Source organism: Megascapheus bottae, chromosome 5 (genome assembly GCF_031878675.1).
Source record: "Megascapheus bottae isolate mThoBot1 chromosome 5, mThoBot2.hap1, whole genome shotgun sequence".
NCBI lineage: Eukaryota > Metazoa > Chordata > Mammalia > Rodentia > Geomyidae > Megascapheus > Megascapheus bottae.
In genome coordinates, this window is record NC_143513.1 from 34,631,451 (window position 1) to 34,655,077 (window position 23,627).

General features: G+C 32.5%; 1 protein-coding gene across 5 annotated transcripts in view; it reads left to right on the forward strand.

Annotated features, from left to right (window-relative positions):
• The window catches only part of Pclo (piccolo presynaptic cytomatrix protein), a 263,933-nt gene that overhangs the window by 173,455 nt on the left and 66,851 nt on the right, over nt 1-23,627 (forward strand). For 4 of the 5 annotated variants that reach the window (XM_090332895.1, XM_090332894.1, XM_090332893.1 and 1 more), the window contains 2 exons: nt 2,944-3,034; nt 15,269-15,394. In XM_090332895.1, the coding sequence (XP_090189021.1) occupies nt 2,944-3,034; nt 15,269-15,394 (217 nt within the window). Of the gene's footprint in view, nt 1-2,943; nt 3,035-14,067; nt 14,191-15,268; nt 15,395-23,627 lie in introns of those variants that run through there. The other variant, XM_090332892.1, reaches the window with a different exon arrangement.

A 23,627-nucleotide genomic window follows, 5' to 3' on the forward strand; every position in this document is an offset into this window, starting at 1 on the left:
TATGCTGACATTGGGTTGGTCTCTTCCCTCTCCTGGATTCTTTTTCTTTTTGTTCATCCCTACTCATCACTCTGGTACATATGTCTCCCTCTCTTGAATGAGACTACTTTTATTTTTCCCTGACACAGTCTTCCCACAAATCTGATAAAAGTCTTTACACTCCAATAGAACCCATCTAATGGTTGATGTTGAGGGATATCTAGAGTGCAATGGTAGTGCTCTGATTCCTCCACCAGGTGCACGTGTCTGTATAGTGTTGGCAACTCAGTAGAGCCCTCTTTCTTTTATATAACATATGTGGTATTCCAGTGGACAGATGTCTACAAATAAGGTTTGTTAATACAAATGTTATTATTTCATATATATATATATATTAAAGCTCAATTTAGAGAAATACTCGTAGTTAGAGAAGAAAGGCAATTGTTTTAATAGACTGCAAATGATAGCTGTCTCTGTGTACAATCACCAAAAGTGGTAACAGAGCCCAGACTCTTATAACATCACTAAATCCTAGTTCATCCCCTGGCCTTCTTCCTCCTCAATGGAAAAAGGAACACCATATCCATAATCCAGAGGACTTTTCCAACATTTGCATGCAACTGTTAGAGAAAGCTGGTGCTTTATACATGAGAAAAGACACTTCTGCTAATTATAGACCATTGGTCATATTAATCCTAATTCCTATATTGTTTTTTTTATTGAGTGGCATCATGAAGCTGGTTCTAAACAATAATAGAAATACAGGAGGTAGTATAGAAATAATCTGAAACAATGTCCATTCATAGACATTAATTAGAAAAAATAACTAGCAAATCAAATTGGTGAAAAAAAAATGATCAGATGCTGCTGGTAGCTAACACCTGTAATTCTAGCCACTTGGATGGTAGAGAACTGGAGGATTAGGATTTGAGACCAGACTGGGCAAGTTGACAAGAATCCATCCCAACTAATAGTTGGGTGCATCTGAGCAGCATAGGAGGCTGGCATTGGAAGGATCACAATTGCAGGCCAGCTAGGGAGACAATGATTTGGAAGACCCCTGTCTCAACAGAAAATTATGAGCATATTGGCATGGATCTGTCATCCCACTACAGTAGGAAATATAAATACAAGGATCATAGTCTAGGCAGGTCTGGGCCAAAAGTGATATACCCTATTTTAAATATAATCAATACAAATAAGGTTAGAGTTGTAGTTCAAGTTTAGAGCATTTGCCTGGCAAAGTCAAAGACGTGGGTTCCAACTTCAGTACTGAAAAGCAACAACAAAAACACTTGAAGGCCAGGTGCAGGTGGAGGCCTGTAAACCTAGCTACTCAGGCTGAAACCTGAGGATCATAGTTCAAAACCAGCCTGGGCAGGAAAAGTCCATGAGACTCTTATTTCCAATTTAACACCAGATAAACAGAAGTGGCACTATGGCTCAATATGTAGAGCCATTGCCTTGAGCTGAAGAGCTCAGGAACAGTACCCAGGCCCAGAGTTCAATCCTCACAACCAACCAAAAAATAAAAAGCAAAGCAAGTAAACAAACAAGCAAAAAACCATGAAAAATTAGAAACCTGCTTGCTTTTCTAAGATGTACTATGATAGTACATCTTCAGTATTCTCCAGTCCTGTAATTGTGTATTTGTATATACATACATGTATCTATGACTATATACACATGTATGTACATATATATCTACATGCATACACACATATGTATATGAGAATGCTAGTAAGGAAGAAAAACAAAGTAAGAGAATTTAAATATAGTATAGAAACCAAGAGGCAGATAAAACGAGGCAGAAAAAAAAGGAGGCAAAGGATGGGAGAGAAAATATTTCATACAACATCTCAGGTTTTGCTCCTTTAATAGGGCTTTCTCTGGCATATGAAGACCACATTAGTTTCCTAGGAATGTTTCTTTACAAAATGTACATCTCATTGGCTTTAAATTATGCTCAATAAGTTCAGATAATAGCCCCAACTACTTCTTAAATATATTTGAAAATAGCTGTATGTCATGTCTATATTTATTAAACTTTCATTTGCAATTTAAATAAAAATAATAAAATACTCTTTTGAGATATGGATACTGTTTCTCATTTTACAAATCTCCTTTGAAAGAAAAGCTCCATAAAATGTAGGCACACATTTGCATTCACTAATTTACTTTTGTTTCAGAAAGGACTTTTCACCAGGTGGAGAGAGAGATAATACAGTCTATGGTACGGTCAAATTCAACTCGCAGTAATGAGAATTGAAATCACAGACTTGCAACAGTACCTTGAAGTGTTACTTCTACTGTAAAGAACTGCATACTAAATGAGAAATAATCCTCTCAATAATTCAACTTTTGCACACAGAGCTTCAAAAAGTATTGAAATGAATAATAGCTTTATTTATTTAGGCAAAAATTAGTTCCCACATACATCGCAATTTCTAGTAGATGCATTTAACAGAAGTATAATTCTACAATAAACTCAACTAATTTAAGCGTGTCCAATCATAATTATCATAATAGAAATATGGAGTAGGGAAATCTAATTTTCTGTACACACCACTTATTTAATCAAAATTAGAAATGCCTTTCTATAGCTCAGCTGAGAAGAGCAAGATTACTTGTTGGTAATACTCCATATACGTTGTTTTTCCATTGTCATGGATGACTCCATACTCTGTAGTAACGGACAGCTTTGAGAACCCATTAGAATCACTAAGTTCCCATATCAAACAAATCAGTTTGCAAGAGTAGTTTTTATGAAATTTGGAGTATGAACTGAAAAACTAATTTAATCATTGTATCATATTCATGTAAGATACTTAAACTGTTAGCATTTAATAATGTTATTATATATTCTCATTAACTTTATCAGTGTACCTTTGAGCAAGTCTAGTAAAGTGTATATTGCATTTTAAATATGTTTGACATTGATTTTTCTCTTTATATGTGTCTTAGATTATACAGATGAATGGAAAAACTATGCACTACATCTTTCCTCACGCCAGGATAAAAATAACCAGAGACGCTAAAGATCACACAGTTTCAGGTAAATTAAATCAAAGAATCCAGTCTTCTTTATTCACATGGCAGATGGATGCATGTAATGAGCCTTTGGGTTAAATTATGTATTAAATTTTAGAAACCCATCTTTTATATAAAATTGTGTTCTAGAAAATTTCCAAAAATAAGCAAAATAGCTATTCTAAAATAAAAGAAATAAAAGACATAACTTAGCATGAGGGGACACTAAAAAATACATGGTTAGAACTTTCTTTTCTGAATGCTAAAGTGCTGATAGGCGGGGCACAGCTATCTCCTTCAGTCTGATGTCTGATAAGGCAAAAATTCATGCAAGGTGCAAGCCATAGTGAAAGTGGTAAGAAAGTCTATTAGGAGAGGAATAGGTGAGATGTGGCCACGCTTGCCTATAGGAGACAAGACGAATAACAGGGAAAGGGGAGTTATTACATGGCATGGGCCTGCCACATCCCTGTATCTTCAATAGTTTTTAAGATATGAACGTTAAGGCTGAATAGAGGAAGAATTAGGGCAGAAGACACAGATATACATAAGAGTTCTGGTTACTAGTAGAGTCTGGCTGGTCAGCATCTCAGTATCTTTGGAGGTTCATTAGGGCTAGTACTCTTTCCCAAAGAAACATGCTAGGTGTCACTCCATTCTTCCTGAAACCCAAGGTGATTGTAAAATGACTGTGCAGAGTGCTCTAGGGGAAAGACAAATACAAAATGGAGCTAGAGATAGCTCATGTTTCCCTGTTTTTAGTTACTTTGTACATCCAAGTAAAGAATCAACACTTTTCAGCAAGTATCTGTTACAAATAGCCTTTCAATAGAATAAAATTGGGTAAGAATGACAGCATTAGCCTTTGGGGTTTGAGAATTTGTTGAAATGGTCCAGTCTGTAGGCCTGAACCAAATGAGTTTGGAAGTTTTAATTACAATATTTTCTTTCAGAGGCATAGTGATCTGTTTTTCCTGTGGTCAGTAGTTGTCTCTTTGTTATTTGGTTTATTATTTCCCTTTAAGTGTTTTAGATTTTCTTGTATATCTCCATCTTGTGCCTAGTTTTGTTTCTATCACAGAATTTCTTAATGATTTGTAAATATTACTCAAATTATGATCACTGGATTTAGAATTATAAAATACTTTAGTTATTTCCGTGACTGCCTTGAATTCTTCTAATCAATAAAGCCCATTCTGCTTACTCAGTGTTAATAATGTGAAATTTTTTGGTTTTGTTTAGTTGTCTTTTTATAAACTAAAACCGGTGGAATTTTAAATTGTTTTTTTGGCTGTTTTGGGACTTGAATTCTGAGCTGGGTGTTGTCTTTCCAGTGCTACCACCCTTGAGTCACAGACCCACTTCCAGTTTTGTAGTGATTAATTGGGGGTAAGAGTCTCATAGTCTTTGGTGCCCGGGCTGGCTTTGAACTGCGATCCTTAGATCTCAGCCTTCTGAGTAGCTAGGATTACAGGCATGAACAACTGTGCTCTGCTAATTTTTTTTGGGGGGGGGGGGTCATGGGGCTTGAACTTTGGCCTGGGTATTGTCTCTGAATTCTTCAGCTCTAGGTTCCCACCCTACCCTTGAGCCAAGGCCCACTTCCTTTTTTCTTGAGGTTAATTGGAGATAAGGGTCTCAGGTCCATTTGTGCCCAGGGTGGCTTTGACCTCAGATCTCAGCTTCCTGAATAGCTAGGATTACAGGCATGAGCCACCAAGCCCAGCCCGGCTTAACTTTTTATTGTGAAATAATATTAGACTTACAGAAAGTAGTACAGGTATTTTTTTCTTTCTCTATTATTGCTCAAGGACTTTACATTTTTGTTCAATTTTTCTGGGCCTTAAATAACAATAGGAAACATTCATATGCTGTCTCTCTCTATATCTCTCCATATATATAATACATAGATACACAGACACACACACACACACACACACACACACACACACTCTTGAATATATGTATAAGCACTACATCTAACCCATGTATATACTGGTTTGGTTTCAGGTTGTTACTGGAAGTTGTTTGGGTGGGTTTTGTTTTGTTTTGTTTCGACTTTGAAATCTGGCCTTTTAAAAAATTTTCTTGTAAGGGTGATGTACAGAGGGGTTACAATTACATATGTAGGGTAGTGAGTACATATCTCCTTGAACATCGTTACCCCTTCCCATGTTTTTCTCCCACTTTCCATCTCCCCGCCCCTCCTGAGTTGTAAAGTTGGTTTCCAACATATTGCCTGTGAATATTGCAGTTACATTGGTTCACCTTTTGTCCTTTGTCTCATCATCTTGGTGCTCCCCTTCACTTTCCTAATACAAATAAACAAGAAAACTAAGCACACATACAATACACTAGTGTTTTGCAGAGATCTACCTTTACTGCTGGGGACTTGAAACCTTAATAAATGCACAAGTAAAATAGTTTTTTCTTTGGGCAGTTTTCCTCTCTGTTTTCATAGACAATGTATCAATTAGGAGTGTAAGGTTGCTTTCTTTGGGGATTAGGTAATTATTCTTGTACTAAAGGAAGGTAATTTAAATTTTCATACTTTTATTGCTATTTACACTGCATTTAAAGTACTGATGAAAATTCCAGAGGTCAATCTTAGAATCTGGAGCACTTTTTGCAGAAGTTAAAAATTGCCAAAATCATTTCAGTTTGTGCCATTTCATAAGCAAAACCATAAAACTCTTTGCAGTGATCCCAAAATTATTCTGCAAGATGAACAATAGAAATCTTGAAGCCATTTCCCTAAGTTATCAATATCTGGCTTGTACTTTATTCTTACTTTTATTACATATTGAAAATTACTCCTTCAGTCTTATTTATACTTTGATGCTCATATTTATTTGTTTTCTTTTGCTTCAGTTGGAAGCAAGTTTAGAATAGGTGAATAAAATAAATAAAAGCTATCAATTTCTTTTTTTTCCAGTTTATTTTTTTATTGTAATTAGTAAAAGGGTTACATGATATTTGCCAGATAGAAGGTGCATTAATTCACATACATTGATACCCTTTCACATGTCTTGGTACCCGTTTCCCTCCCCCCCCACACCCCCCACCCGTCTTGGTTTTCCCCCCTTCCCTATCAAATTTCAAATATCCAAATACAAATAAATTCAATATATCAGATAAGAAAGTGAGATACTATACCAATATGAGATAACCAAGGGACAGCAAAGGAGATGAGAGACAACATAGTACATTAAGGACAACAATCATTCATTATATGGCTTTTGTTTCAGTATCCTGGAGGTCCTTTCAATTAGCTTCACATTATATGTCCTTATGTATCAAGATTTTGCTCTATTGCAAATCTCTGCTAGTAGAGCCCAAGGTTTCTACTGATTATGACGAATGAGGGAAACCATTGAGCCTAAGTTTCTTTGAGTCTGGCTTACTTCACTTAATATGATTTTTTCTAAGTCTTTCCATTTCCTAACAAATGGGGCGATGTCATTCTTTCTGACAGCAGCATAGAATTCCATTGTGTACAAATACCACAACTTGTTGATCCACTCATCAACTGAGGGGCATCTAGGTTGGTTCCATATCTTTGCTATGGTGAATAGTGAAAAGCTATCAATTTCTTATGATTAGTGTCCCCATACTGAATTTCGTTTCCTCTGTATTTACAGTTTGTAATTGAGTAGATTACTTCTTTGATTAATACATTTTCTAGTACCACAGTATATCATTTTTCTCCATATCATTTTATTTTGATATCTATCAAAGATAATAAATTGATTTTACTTGTTTTTATTTTCCCTGCATTTGCTGCTACTAAATATATGTTCCATAGGTCTTTAGGAAATGCGATGTCTTACAAAATTAAATGTTTGGGTGCTACCCATAATGTTTCCAAATATCTCTTTCTAACTCCAAATTACATTAAATATATGTACATACACTGCTAGAGTTAGCAATTCCAATCATCTACATCTGCAGCAACCACAGCAATGTAATATTTGTGTTTTTGGCTCGTCCCTATGCCATTTGTTGGCTGAAACAAAACCTAGTTTAATTAACTAAATATCTGCTATGGTAATAAGACTATTGTTATTTTTCAACTAAAGTTACCAATTTGTTTTTAATTAGCACTTTGTTTGCAAATTGATCATAAAATTATATATATTTATCATGTACAACATGATATCCTTAAGTATACTTACATTGCATAATGACTAGCTATGGCTAAATACATCCTCTCCTACCTCAGATAGTTATGTTTGTGGTAGGAACATTGTATATCCACTCTGTATTTTTTTGAAACTACACCCTGTGAAGTTGGGAATGGAACTCAGTGATAGAGCATTTGCTGAATATGCACAATGCCCGGATTCTATCCCCAGCACCTCAAAAGATACACTATATTAGTATTATCTGGAATTGCCAATGAGTATATATTTTAGAGAGATGTACAAAAATACAGATAAAATGATACATCATATCTGTAATTTGCTTCAAAATAGATTAATATTGAAAATGGGGCAGAAGTAGATGATAGATACAAAATGGACTATAATAAAATGCAAAGCCAAAAAAGAATATATATTTAGTATATATGCTGTCTTAGAAAAAATAATCAAAAGACTGAATGAGTAGAAAAAAATAATCATCAATATATTGTCATTTTGGTTATGTGAGAATATTGAAGTTGAATTGTTCTGTATCTTGTATAATACCAGATAAGACTACCAGTGTAGTATAAAACATATTACAGTAATTATATAGAAAAAGCACATCATAAGTAAAAGCATAGTTTGATTTGTTGGAAAGAGAAATAATTTCATCTTTCTAGGTCTCAATGAGTATGGAAGGAATTCATAGAAATGATAGTAAGCTGATCTTAGAGGAAAAAAAGGAACATCACCGAGTAGAATACTGCTATAATGATCTATAACTATAGAAATTAAATCTTTTAAACATGTGAACAAAGAAGTAGTTGATAAATGTTTGAATAACTTTAAGAATACTATGTATACAGCTGAGGACAGGAGGTAGTGCAGTGAGATGTGGAAACATACTGACCTGGGAATTCAGTTCTAGCACGTAAATTTTAACAAGATTTTTTTTTCTTTCTGTGAAACAAGATGAACTCCACAATCCTAATTGTAACTGAACCTAATGCAAACTTGTGTGTTCTCTACACACTAACAAATGCTATTTTCTCTTTGCTTGGAGAAGTAGACAGAAAAAAAACAAAATGTAATATTGAAGAGATGCCTCTCTCTTTCTAATAATTTAGGATGCCATCTCACAGTTCCAGAAATACAGCTGTTTAAAATGAGCCAAGTAAACTCTGATTTTTTAAGGCATTTTCTATGTACAGTTCCATAATAGACTTACTGCATCTGCAAGGCTAAAAAGACTAACAATATAACAAAAAAACATTAAAAGTGTTGTTTGGATTGGGATATGAGCAGGGACATCTTGGGAAATTATGGATCATTTTCTGTTCCTCGGTAACCATCTTTCTGGTCTTTAGAAACAGTAGACACATTGTAGCTTCTGTTAGATCTGAGTACCAATATCAAAAGTTGTTCTGTCATTTCAAAAATATCCATCATCACAAAAATATTACTGGCTCTTGTTAGTTACTTCCATGACATCTTTCATGCTCATGCATTGGAAAAAGTCAGTACTGCTAAGATAGCATTTCTCTCCAAATTGGTCCATAATTTAAATACAATCCTCATAATTTCTTCAGGCTGATCCTGAAGTTGTTCAGAATTCAAAAACTCTGGAATAATAAAAGAGTCTTCATAAAGTTCACAATCTTACTCAAATTTTTGCTGTCAGCTACTCTACTATACTCATTTGGTATTGCCTATATGTTGGTGCCAGTGATTTTTCTGGTTTCCGAGGCTGTTTCTTTTCATTTTTCTTCTTTTTTCTTCAGATGAGATGATTTTTCATTATTTGGTCACTAAGTTTGCTCCTTTTTTCTTCGGTCAAGAACAGCTAGTAGTTAATTTCATTGGTTCTTTTTTATTTTGTTGTTTTTGTATTGAATTTCTTTATTTTTGAGTCACTTTTTAAAAATTACTCCTTATTTTTTGCTTTCTTTTTCTTTTTTTCATATATTTTTATTGTAATTAATAGAAAGGTTACATGATATTTGCAAGATAGAAGGTGCATTAATTCACATACATTGATACCCTTCCACCTGTCTTGGTCCCCATTGCTTTCTTTTTCTTATGATGGTAGCCATCTTGAACTCAAGGCCTTGTGCTCTGCCTGCCTTTCTTTCACTTACTTCCTGCCTTTCTTTCACTTCCTTCATTTCTTCCCTTTTTCTTCCTTTTTTTGTGTCCTAAGGCCTGAAATCAGGGTCTAGAGGATGTCTCTGAGCTACTTTTTGCTTAAGGATAGATGCTTTGGAACTTGAACCATAGTGCTACATATAGCTTTTTCTGCATAATATATTGGAGGTTAGATTTTTACACTTTCCAGCTTGGTCTGACTTCACTCCCAATCCTCAGCTCTCAGAGCCTACTGAGTAGCCAGGATTACAAGTGTGATCCATCAACACTTGGCTCACATTAACACAATTTCCTCTCATTCCTTATGTTTTTCTTAAAACATCTCAGTGCACAAAGACACCATTTATTTGACTTTTCATCCATGTTCTTGCTTGTGTATGGATATTTTATGTTTTTCTTCAAATATCATATATTTTCCTGGAAAACAAAATGTTTTGTACCACAGGCCCATATTTTCTCCAAGGGACTTTCTTTCCTCTGGTATGTAGTAAATATTATCTTAGCTAACATTTTGTTACCATCATCTTGTTCATCATTAACATCTTAACTGTTATTGTTGTTGTGATATTATTATCTTTAAGGGAGGGTTCTAAGAGTTGTATCTGAATATTTTAGTGTTTGCCAATGATTGATCATAAACTCTCCTTTAGCGATTTTTAAAACCTTATAAAGCTATAAAGTTTATTGATGGGCTAGTATATTTTATGGAAACTGTTCAAAATTCCAGGATTTTTTTAAAAAAATTATCTAGTTTCTCATCTATGCTATGTATCTGTACAATCTCTTAGATATGAGAGGGAGTTTATGCTCTCTCTGGTCTGAGGTCTGTGCATTCCAGGAATTCCTGGATATGATGAGTCTCCTAAATGGACTAATGGCTGTCTCTGTTTCCTATCACTCATGCATAGCATCCAAATACTTGCTCCATTCCCTAATATGGCAAAACTTCTGGTTTCTTTGGCATACCCTCCTCAGTATGCAGACCTGGTGACAGATGTAATACAGAGGCAAGATTTCTAAAACTCTGCTCTTACTATAAAATTATGAACAAATGCTCATTTGTTTGTGATCAGTTTTTATCAAACTTTCAAAATGATCAAATGATTGTTTATAAAGTGCATATTTCCCTATAAGGGGGGATTTTTGTCTTTTCAATCCGTACTTGTATTTTAATTTTAGTAGTATTTAATAATTAGTTCTCAATGCAGTAATAAAATGGCATAATAATACGGAACTTTTAGTCACAAAATTGTTGATAGTGATGTTTTTTGTTATTATGGCTGAAGTAAAACAAGAATTATGAATCTGTTAATGTTTTGTGAGATTTCTGTGAGAATTTCCTCATATTTCTGTTATGATTTTGATGTCATATGCTTAAAAAATGAAAGCTGGAGTCCAAATGTACCTCCCTCTAAACTAGGAAGGGTTATTCATCAGAAAACATCATAACAGTGCTAGGTAATTGGATCAACTCATTGAAAGACACAGCAGTCTTTAGAGTTAGCTGAGGAACTGAGGAAAATAATACCATTATCTTACCAGTATTTCAAGAAAGAGTCCATTAGTTTTCTGAAGAATATTATGACATCTCTAGAATCTTCAAATTAATGACCAGTTGTAAAAACAACACAGGGACTCAGTTCTAATCTGTGCAAGAATTCAATTTTTATGTCATCCTCTTTAAGATTTTTTTGTTTGAAGAACTTTTAAGTGGCTAAAAACTTTCATATATATATGGAGCATAATGAAATCTAGTGGGAGAATAATAGAGATATAGTTTTTTCTTTACAAATGTTTACCGTGAAAATCTTCAAAATACAAACAGAGGTTATTTAGATGAAAATTTATGTTCAAACTCCAAGTAAAAATAGCTTAATGTATCTAATTCTCTTTCATAAAAAATAATATATGATCAGTACATTAAAAATCTCCACCACCAATAAATTATCCTGTTCTGCTCAACTTAAATACAAATATACTTAAAATTTATTCACCTTCTAGATCTGAAAAATCTACTTTAAATATTTTAGAAATGCATAAGAGAATTATAATAAATAAAGATATGTTGCCACTCTGAGGAGATGAATTCATCTCTTAAATAATATAAAGTATATTGTCTGCCAAAAGGAAACTCCATGCAGTTTAGGAGAAGAGGGTTTATTGCATGAGGAAAGTGCAGACTCCTGCCGCCCAAGATTGAGTCCTGAACAAGAGGGCTTAGGGCAGGTAGTGAGAGATTATATAGGGGGAAGGGTGTGGCCACAGGGAAAGTGGATGTGATCTCAGAGGATGGGGAAATACCTCAGTGGGGACCTCCCACTGCCCCCAGGCATGCCAGTTGCCAGGGTTACAGGTACTGGGCGGGGAATTTCCCAGGTGCAGAGGGAGAGAGCCAAGGGAAGAAGTCATTTCTTCCAGTTGGACCTAACATAAAGAATGTGAATTAATTCTTATTTGAAGTAGATACAGGATAAACATGTATCTCTACCTCCAAGAATTTGCAAAATATCTGAAAAAAAGCTGAAAGTAAAATATGTGAAATAATGAATTGCTTAGTTTCTTCATTTGCTTAAAAACATTTACTAGTAAACTATGTTAAACAGTTTTCCTTATAAGGAAAAAAATGTACTTTTTGTCTTTACTTTAAAAACTGAATCCCTTTAGAATATTTCCTGACAATCAGACTGATGAGCAATGGATATAGAAGAAACACAGAAGAAAATATAGAAATTGATTACTTTCTATTTCCTTCCATTTGTGAAGAAAATACTGAGAAATTTGAATAAATCGTTACACATTAAAATAAAACAATATTGGCACATTATAATTGTATATGTGTAAAATACAAAGTGATCATATGTCATATGTATTCTATATAAAATGATGTTTATGTTCAATAAAATTTTTAAAGTTTATTATTAACATAAGATAAATATAGAATAAAGTCAAAGTCAAACAAACCTGTTCAGAGTCATATATTTTAAGTTATTAAATTATTAATGAGCCTAGTAGAATGGGAAATTGTTTGAAGACTTTTATAGGCTCTCTGACCAGGACTGGCTTTGAACCCTGATCCTGAGATCTTAGCTTTCTGAATAGTTGGATTAGAGATGTGAGTCATTGGCTGTCAGTTAAAGCATTATACTTTTTGTTTAAAATATAATTTTAATAAAATATTTGAATATTGTTAGCCTAGTTATTTAATACCATTTCATCCATTATTTGTCCACTATAGGTAGTTGTAATCATTTTTAGGTAAAACAATGAAAATAACCAAAAACTTGTACTAAATTACTCAGTTAACAAAATAATCACAAACAGTTTTTTGGTGAATAGGTAACTTTGAATATGAGTACTTCCTTCACTAACAGCTAATAGTTTTTATGAGAATAGTTTCAAATTGTAGTTTAAAAATAATCTGGACACCTGGATTCTATTTGTATTCCTACAGTGACTCAGAAACTTAAAACTTTTCTTTATATATCCATTTCTCAAACATCTATTAAAATAGTGTATATGGCTTTACTAATTAAATTGCTAAACATGTAAGCATGTTGTTCTTTGCAGATTTGTATATTAGGATATCTAAATATTAATTCAATTATTGACATAAGACACATTTGCAACTCCTAAAGTTATCAAATGATAGATAGATAGATAGATAGATAGATAGATAGATAGATAGATAGATAGGCTAATTTAATATTTTCAATGTTGGAGAAGATATGGATATGGAATAAAATATATGTAGAAAATAATTATACTGATAAAACAAATTGTTTCTATGTAGTTGTACCTATTTCTTAATTATACTATATAACTTTTAGGCTGGCTCAAGTGATAGACCCTTAGGCTTGAGAAAGCCCAAGGACAGTGCTCAGGCCCTGAGCTCAAGGCCAAGGATTGGCAAAAAAAAAGCATTTTAGAAATTCGATCACTTTATACACAGTAATTTTTACCATCATTGTCACTGATGCATTAGTCATACTTGCTGAAAAATAGACTTCAATATTAACACATTTATTAATTATTCAGGAATATATTTAGTGCAGTGTAGGTGTTAGGTACATTATTGTAAAATTTTAGTGTTGTAGAACTGTGATAACTGAACTCTTCCTTATTGTTTCGGGGAGGCAGGATTTTTTTAAATGCCCTGTTTCTCTTTCTTTCCTTACAGTCAAACACTGTACAGTCACTGTTGTCACTACTATGAATAAATAGTATACAGTTTTTTTACCCAGATGATGACTATACATATTTATTTACAAAAAAATCAAAATATACCTTTTATTCTTTCATTAGTTTTATAATGCTAAAAATTTAGTGGCTTGAAGCAAATTTTCATATATTATTTTCATGATGTAAATACAAACCATTGTGTTTGAAACTCAATAATGTAAGGTCTTGTAATGTATCATTAATAAACAAAATAATGCAGACTTAAGCTGTAAGCTTTCATTAAAAGTGTAAAGATTTTCTTAAAGAACTCATATTTCTTGATTCTATTTAAAAGTGATTTCACTTCTAGTTCCATAGAATATTTAATGAATACTAAAACATGCATATAGAGTAATACTATACATACAGATTTATAGAGAATAATGCATTTAGTTGTAATTTTAAATTTGTAGAACTTTTTTTCTTAAAGTTTTTGTGACTTTTGTCATTATCTTCTCTGATCAGCATATATTTAATGCTTTCTGAATTACCCCATAAATCTGCTTTTATCATCAAGACACTTACATGCTATGAAATTATTTTTAACTTTGGATTTTCTTTTTAATTAAAGGATGTATGTTTTTCATAGTAACCATGTGGTCACAGTGTCCTGCTATACTATGAAGTGAAGAAGAGAGAGGAGAGAGGAAAGAATGGAGGGAGGAACAATCTTCATTTGCAGATATCATATTAAGTGGGGAAAAGAAAGTATGAGTTATTAGACTATACCCTTGCTTTCGAATTGACAGGAAGCATTCATAATTCAAGTGTTACTAGTTCTTGAGTGTTTAACCAGTATACTTGCTGAATATAATTTTGTTTTCAATAAAGAACTAAGGAAATAGCTGAAGACTATGTAATAGAATCTAGAGACTGTGCAATAGTCTTAAATAATCTAAAAGTAGTATTGAATTTACTTAATGGAATGCATATGGAAATAGCTAGATTCTATGCAATAGAATCTGGAGACTGCAATAGTCTTAAATAATCTAAAAGTGATATATAGTTTACTAAATAAATGCATATCAATTTAATTAATGTCCTCATTAAATGTGAATAATTCTACTGTCTTTAATACAATTAACATTAATATGCCCTTGACATTTGCAACAAAATATATTTAATATATATGTATTGCAAGTTTTATTTGATTAAATGAGATATTAACAGTTCATATTTATTAGAATTAGTTTCCTTATATTTCCTATTTCAATATATCTAAATACAGAATAATCTGGTATGTAGCATAAGGATAAGTATACTAAATTATTCATAATCTAGAACAGTTTTGTGAAGAAATGATAATAGTTGCTAAGCTTTGAGAAATGATTACTAACTCACAGATTATGGACATATTTTCAAGTGATCCACTGATTTCATTTATTTGAATTGTGTCGATTCAATTTATGACAAGCATGCATTTTTTTCACTGAGTAACGTGTTCCTATTTGCATAGGTGGCCTGTGTGATTTAGCATTCTTTTTTTTTATTTAAGAATTTATTAACATTGATTTTACATCATATTTCAAATGATGTATTTAACAATTATTCAAGAAGGGAATCTGTATATACAATCACTGGCACTTAGATTTTAGAACAAAATTAAAATTAGGCTGAGGTTTTGTATGTCATTGATACATGATAATTTATGTATTAAAACATTTTGTCTATGGAGTCATACATTTTTATGTCTATGCAGTTGTGTCTATATTTCCAGTGTGCATTCATATACTAATATTCTTTTAAAATGTTTGTATCTGGCTAACATGCAGGTAATGGATTAGGAATTCGGATTGTGGGAGGTAAAGAAATTCCTGGACACAGTGGAGAAATTGGGGCCTACATTGCCAAGATTCTTCCTGGGGGAAGTGCAGAACAAACAGGGAAACTTGTGGAAGGTAAGAACAAGAAATCTCACAGAGAAGGAAAATAATTTTGTTCATATTGAACTGGCCTATGCACTTTCCTCAAATTTTCTTTTTTTTGTTTGTTTTTTTGTTTTCCTATTTTTTGTTTTGTTTTCTTCCAAGGCTAATGCTTGATCTAAAACTACACTTTTTTTGTAGTTAATTGAATATAAGAATCTCATGAACACCCTGTCTATACTGGCTTTGAACCACGATCCTCAGATCTCAGCTTCCTGAGTAGCTAAGAGTACAGCTGTAAGCCACTGCTACCTGGCTTGTGTTGAGTATATTTTAATATGAAAGATTCTCTAGAGTGCTGTATAGGTAAGCTATCCTTCTTATGGCTCTGAAACTTTGGTACTGCACTATTGAAGTAAGATATATATGCACAGACATGTTTATTTTATTTTCAATTGCATTGTCCTTTTGGCAATTGGTTAACTACAAGAGTATTTTCAATTAAAATATACAACAATTAGTTATGACTTTTGCCACCAGATAATTTTCCTAAAATTATTTTTCTGGATTATTTCATGTAAAAGAAGAAAATAATATTGAAATCAGCTAGGAGAAGTTGAAGAAGACTTAGTAAGAACTAGGATCAGTTCAACAAACTACACAGAGCCTGAAATCCAAACCATCTACCACCTGTTTCAAGAAACAATGCCGTGCCACTGATTTGTATATAAAGAATGAATGCTTCTCCAGAGCAAGAACAGAAATCATACAGACCATAATACTCTTTGGCCTTTTATCTAAAACCTGGCCAAACCCTGTGCTTTAAATCATATTTGCTTTATCTCTCTATGAAAATTTTGAAGTCATGAATTTTATAGATACACCTAATCTAATGGGTCAGACATATTACTCAGATTTTTGCAGTAAAATTTCCAAATAAAATATAGAAATTCATGCACTGAACTATAGATATTAAGAGAGAGCTCCTACTCCTCTTTATTCCTCCCAGTCTTCTATGGAACCATAGAAGTGAGATGCTGGACTGGGTATTTTAAAGGGTGAGATGAGGACAAAGTAGGGAAGTGCTGTGTAAACCTTGTAAGAATTTCCTGATTGGCGAGAAACTTAGAGACTATGGAAAATCATGGCTGCTTTTAATGCACTAGTAAACATCAATCTCTAACTTTCTGTGGTTACTGCAAAATGAGAAATTCTACCACAGAGTTGTTTCAGTAAAATGCTGTAAGACTGAGGGCAAAATACACTTACCATTTAAGTGCAAATGAATCAGAAACAGATGTGTTGGACTGTAAATAATTCCTCATAGTACTTGCTATTTCATGTTGAGATTTTAACGTTAAGCTTAAAACTCCTCTATTTTGTACCTTTGCCTGTGTCTCAACCACAAAGAGCAGACTCAGTTTTTGGAGGTAGAGAACTAGGCAAGACAAATTTCCTTCTTATTTTGTAGCACTACTAGTAAGATGGTGCTACATTTTTCCAGATTGGATGTCCCGTTTCTCCCCATCAGTAGTAAGCCCATTTACTTAGTAATTTGTATTTAAATTGGGAACAGAAATAACTAAGGAGTCACTAAAGTTGCACTGGTAATCCCACCTACTTGGGTGGTAAAGATTAGGAGGACTGCAGTTTTAGCAAAATTTTGTTAATACACTATCATAACCAACATTCTGGGCTTAAGTAAGCAAAAGAAATAAATAGGAGGATCTCAGTCTAGACTTTCCTGCTTAAAAGCATGAAACACTATCAAAACATAACTAAGTCATGAAAGTCTAGGATCATGCCTAATGTAACAGCATGACTGCCTAACAAGGGAATTTAAGACTTAGTAACACTTCAACAACAACAAAAACACTAAGGAGAAGAAAACAAATTTAGAGTACATTTTCATGTACATTTTTCATCTATCAAGGTCAAAGTTGCAATGTTGTGAGGTAATACTCCCAGAGGAAACAGTTCCTATTTCGCACATTTTCCCCAAAAGTTAATCTAAACTTTTATTTCCAAATGTTGGTGATATCATGAGCACAGGGACAGTAGAGTCTAACTACTTTTATCCTCTATTTTGTTTCACATAACAAATAACGACTTTGAGGAGTTAGCTTTTTTAAGTATTCAAAATGAAATTTTAGCCATTTATTTCTTTACCTATTGCTTGAACCTTAGTTTCATTAGTCTTTGTGCTGGATGGAAATTGAGTCTGTGAACATCATGTAATGATAAATGTGTGTATTAAATGATATGGGACGCAGAAAAAAGAAGGGCACAGGGTATTTATGAGATTAGAAAACAAATTCTCTTCATTTCATGAGGAATGGAAACTTCAATCTGAGAATACACAAAAGACTCTTTTAAGAATAAACATGTCATGAATTGTACTTTCCAAAAATATAATAATATTGAGAAGCACTCACTGAATAAATTAATATAATGAAAAGAAAATTTTCAGTATAAGAGACATTTAATTTTTTGAGCCTGTTAGTTAAGGTACTGATTATACCAAACTTCATTTGATCCAGAAAACTGATTAATGGACCTATAGATGACATGATATAAAAATGGTTAGAAACATTTATATAAGGAAAGGTTTTAATATAAAAGTATTTTAGAATATTTATTTACATTTTATATTTTAAATATTTAAAATGTTTAAACATTATCCATATATTCTAGTGTACTTTTACATATTTGAATTTTTCAGAGAAATACTAAAAACAAAGAACAAACCAGGACAAAATATTATACATCACTTAAAGCTGTTAACACACCAAACTGTTGTCATATCAAACCTTCATACAGTTATTCTCAAAATTGTTAATATGTTAATCCTAAAACAAATACCACTTTAGAAACTTAATTAGATTTGCAGATAAATTCCCAGCAAAGCCTAATCTTAAAGAGGAAAAGAACATGTAGCAGGTTCATTTCTTCTATTTGTTCAAGAATAGCTGAAACTGAGTAATAAATTTGAAGGCACTGAAAGATTAAGATCCTTTAAATACCAGATTTTCACAATTGCTTAAGAAAAATTACTTTGGAGAGATTCAAACTAAAAGACTGACTCAAAAATATTTATTAATGAAGTGATTAATGGAAGTTAATAATACTAATATTTTAAGTCAAACATTAATTTTAATCTAATATTGTGAATTAATTATTGATAATTTTAAGCATTCGGAAGTAGAATTGTCTCTTCTATTATTGAATGAGATAATTTGTTTTTTTCAAAAATTATTTTCAAGAAAAAGTTACATCCAAGTGTCTTTATAAAACAGATAGTCAGAGAAATAACTCAGAAAATACACTGGGATTTGGTTTGCCATTTTTAAATAAGCACATATGTTGAGAATATCATGGGCTTACATTACAAAACTTGCATGAGAGGCTGAAAATGTGGCTTAGTGTTAGACAGCTTGCTTAGCATGCATGAAGCCCTGGGTTTGCTTCCTCAGTACAAAAAAATCCAGAAGTGGTGCTGTGACTCAAGTGGTACAGTGCTAGTGTTGAGCAAAAAGAAGCTCAGGGACGATGCCTGGACCCTAAGTTCAAGCCCCGGGGCTAACAAAAAACAAAACACACCAAAACAAACAAAAAACTCTACATGATTGGTAAATATGTTTTAAGTACACAAATTCAGTGAACAAAAAGCCAGAAGAAATTTGAAAATCAGTATGATCAGAATTTATGCTAGGGAATGCAGTACATGTTTTACAACATTAAATCCTGCTGAGTCTGCAAATGCTTGCATAGCCCAAATCAGCAAACTCAGAAAAAGCACAAAAGTCAGGTCAATACTGTAGTTTAGAGTTGAAACAGTAGTCTAATAAATACATAGCAATTTGAACTGTCACTTATGATCTAAGACATCTGAAAGAAAATAGATGATCTGTAAAGCCTCAGTATATATCCTATTGTATTCAGAAGTGCAGAAAGCAAGAATATATTTTTACAGGATCACTGATTATCTGTAATGCATTATACATATAGACTCAACTACATAAACACATACGTTATCTAATTTATTTTTCTACTACCTACCTATTCATATACGAAAAATATCCTGAGTAAATAATTAAACTCAAAGTTGGAAAATTAAATTACCTTTATTGCCTTCAATAGATAACTTTTGATTATCTTTAGTAATAAAATTCACTAACTGAAATATGGTAGGAGAACTCAAATAGTATAATTCCATAGAAAATCCAAGTCAGAACTCAGCAAAATAAAACACCAGGAACCCAGTACTAGAAATGGGTAGGAGGTACTTTCAAAGGCAAAGGGTCAGATGAGAAAGGGGAGAGAATTTACTCAAGAATGCAATGTAAATCCTGAAGAAAGGAGTAGTTAGGGAAGATGTGGGTAAGAATGTTGAGAAGAGCGACATAAAGATATGCAGCATTTATACACTTCTTTGTAAAATGGTAACTCCTTGTACAACTACTTCAAGATAACTTAAACATTTTAAATTTTTGTTTTATTACTTTTAATCTCAAGATGATTTGGGGAAGGGAAGAGGAATAACAAAATAATAAAACAAAGGACAAAGGGTGAACTAATGCAACAGCAATATTCACAAGACTCTAGGTTGTAAGTGAACATTATATTTTGGGTGGAGGGTTGGGGGAGAGTAGGAGAAAGTGATGGAGAGGTGTAACAATATTTGACAGAAATGTACTCAGTACCTTACTTATATAACTGTATCCCCTCTGTACATCACCCTGACAATAAAATTATATTTTAAAAAAGTCTCCACATGAACAGAGCATGGTGGCTTAAATATATAATCCTAGCTGCTCAGGAGGCATAGATGGAGGATTGAAATGCCACATCATCCCTTTAAAGTTATGAAAATCCATCCCAACCAAGGCCTGTGCTCAGGAGAGGCACAATGGTTAATTATATGCTTGTCATCCCTAGAACATGGGGAAGCAACTCATAGTGGAAGGGCATAAAGAACGGCCTTACCTCCAAAATAACCAACACACACACACACAAGGTGAGACTTGTGGCTCAAGTAGTATAGTGTCTACTTTGAAAGTGCAAGGCCCTAAATTCAGTCCCTAAGCACTGTCCTAAAAAAAATCTCAGGATGATAAACTGATTACTTTTCTTTTATTGTTTGAAATGGCTGTCTAGTTCAGCTCATTTTGTGTGTGTGTGACTTCCACTTCTTTAAACAAGAAGCCTGAGTCTTTGGTCACATTTTTCCAATATGTCTGATCAGTAATGTTGATGTAAAAAACCAATTATATTATTATATATTATGTAAAACTAATTATAAAAATATGTTTATTTGTTTTTAGTAAAATTCATTAAGTTTAGGTTTTTGTTTTTGTTTTCTGGACTTTTTCCATATCAAATTCCCTTTATCAGCACACCAAGCTTAAGGATTTTAGCAAAGTTGCTATGTATATGTTTTCATTTATTAACTCATTCTTTGTTTTTACTTTCTTCTTTTACTCTCTTCTCCCTCTTTACAGGAAATATTGTAATATATGCACTTTGTTAGTTATTTCTGAAATACATACTGTGACCTTATGTGCGTATAATTTGTCGATATAAGTATCATTGCTCTAGAGATTAGATCCTAAAAGATTTTTCAGACAAATTTACCTTCTTGTTTAACACCTGGTGTGGTCTATTTCTTCCAACTTCTGCCAAGTATTTCTGTCGTTAGCATTTACCTCACTTCCACTGTTATGTCTCTTGATATATCTACAATTGCATACTCAGGAAGAGGATTTCTGCACATACCTGAATTAATTTAACTACTTTCTGTCATATTGTACCATAGAAAGGGTGCATTCTCATTAAGATAATTATACCTCTGTATACTGTAAATAAGTAGTTGGTTTATTTTCTTATACTGTCCTGGTCATATTATTTTCATGTTATGGAATGTCTACCAAAAAGAATCATTCATCATGAAATCAAGGCTACTGATACACATATGGTCAATATATGACACTTATGATTTTTACATTCTTCCCAATAAGATAAGATTTTGGAAATATGTCATCCTTGTTTTAATTTACATGTCCCCATCACTAGTGGATGGGCTTTTCTTGATATATTTGCAACCATTTTGAACTTTCTCCTCTGTGAATTATCTTTATTTTAGTAATTGTCAAAATATTTCTTTTTTCTAGTAGTGTTTAACTTTTATCACAGCAAAAATTAAAAACAAATATAAAGATGATGAAGTGTCCACTGCCAGACACATAACAGATGTTGTAGAACTAGTTGTTGAAAGAATGAAATAAATTTATTTAAGTCATGAACTTTAGTATGATACATATTTGAATTTTTAGTAACTTGTAATATTTCAACTGCTAATTGAATAAATTAAATCTCCAAGATGTTTTATGTAATGGTAAATATTGAGCATAAATCAGGTAATAATCTAGTAGGAAATTATGTATGATAAAGATAAGAATGACTGTCAGACTGAGAAACATTCAAAACAAATTAATTAGCCCGCTGCCTGTTGCTCATGCCTAAAATCTTCCCTACTCAGGAGTCTGAGACCTGAAGTTGTTGTTCGAAGCAAACCCAAGCAAAGAAGTCTGTGAGACTCTTATCCACTTAACCACTGAAAAGCTAGAAATAGAGCTTAACCAAAAAAAAAGAAAAAAAAAAAAGCTCAGAAACTAGGTGCAAGCCTTCAGTCTAAGATCCAGGAAAAGTTAATTGTACACATTGTAAACATACATGATAAAATATTGATTTTTTTTTTAAGTTCTAGAACTAGTTGGTGGTGGTTTGTTATTGTTGCTGTTCTTTAATAGACTATTAAGCTTGGAATTTGAACAACAAATCTTACCATAAGTATTGCACATTTGATGAAAATTTTGCATGTCTTACCTTTACTAGTAAAACTATATTATAACAGGTAGTCTCTGTGAATATGACTGAAGAATCATTTATGCATTCTCCAGATAGAAAGACGTATGCTGAACATATATCATATGCATTTAAATACAGGGGAAATATGAATGATTGTGTATGAAAAACAATAAAGAACATTCATGTATACTATCTTCTAGGAAATCTTTCCAAAATCATATAAAATCTATTTTGTAAATGAAAACATTTATGTCATATTTATAAATGATAAAGTTTTATATTACAACCATAGAATATAATATTTGCAGAGAATTATGCATGTGTGGTACATTAGTATACAAAATTTTGAAATTAACCGAGCTTTTCCAAATATTTTAAGTTGGGTAGTATAAATGCTTCCTGTTTTTTTTTTTGCCCAAAATGATTTTTATTCAGGATTCTTTTTTGTGATTTGTTAGACATTTTAGGATTGTTTTTTCTAGTTCTGTGAAGATTGCCATTGTTATTATGATAGTGATTGATTCAGATCTATGGATAGTATGACCATTTTAACAGCATTGGCTTTTATAAATCTACAGCATAAGTTTTCTTTTGTAACTTTTTAAATTTATTCACAAAATCTTTTAATTTGCATTCTCATTTATTTAAGTTCATTCCTGATTGTTTTAGAGCTATTATAAATAGAGTTGAATTCAATTCATGATTTCCATTTCAGATATTACATTTTTGTCATACTGCAATGCTACTGACTTTTTGCATGTTGATTTTAAATGTTCAGTGCTGCTGATATGTATAAAGAGATCTAATGGTTCCTACTAGTTCTTTGGGATAGAATCTTTGGGAGTTTTAACATAAAATACCATGTCATTTGCAAGTGAGAATTTGACTCGTCCTTTTCTAACATAGATGCCGTTTATATCTTTCTCTTGCCTTATGGCCCTAGCTAGGACTTTCAAAGCTATGTTGAAATAAAGTATTGTGTGTGGGAATTCTTGTTCTATTTCAACTCTAAGAGAAAAACTTTTTTTACCTTTTCCCTTTCCATATAATATTACCTATTGACTGATTATATTCAGGTGTCCTGAGGTATGTTATGTGTCTTCCTAGTTTATTTTTTCACTTTTATCATGAAGAGATATTAAATGTGCATAGGGTATTTGTCCTTCATTTATTTATGTGGTCTATCAAGCCACAGTCTTATAATGACATGATATTTAATTCTCAGACTTCCAAGAACATTGTATGAAAAAATATTGAATGATGTATTTCATTCACTATTAACAATGATTCTTACAGGATCTAGAAGAAAGTAGAAAGTGAGTCGAAAGGAAAATGTATTAAGTACCTGGGTTCAGGAAATCATGTTTCTGGTAATGTGTCTCAGCACGTTCACCAGGAA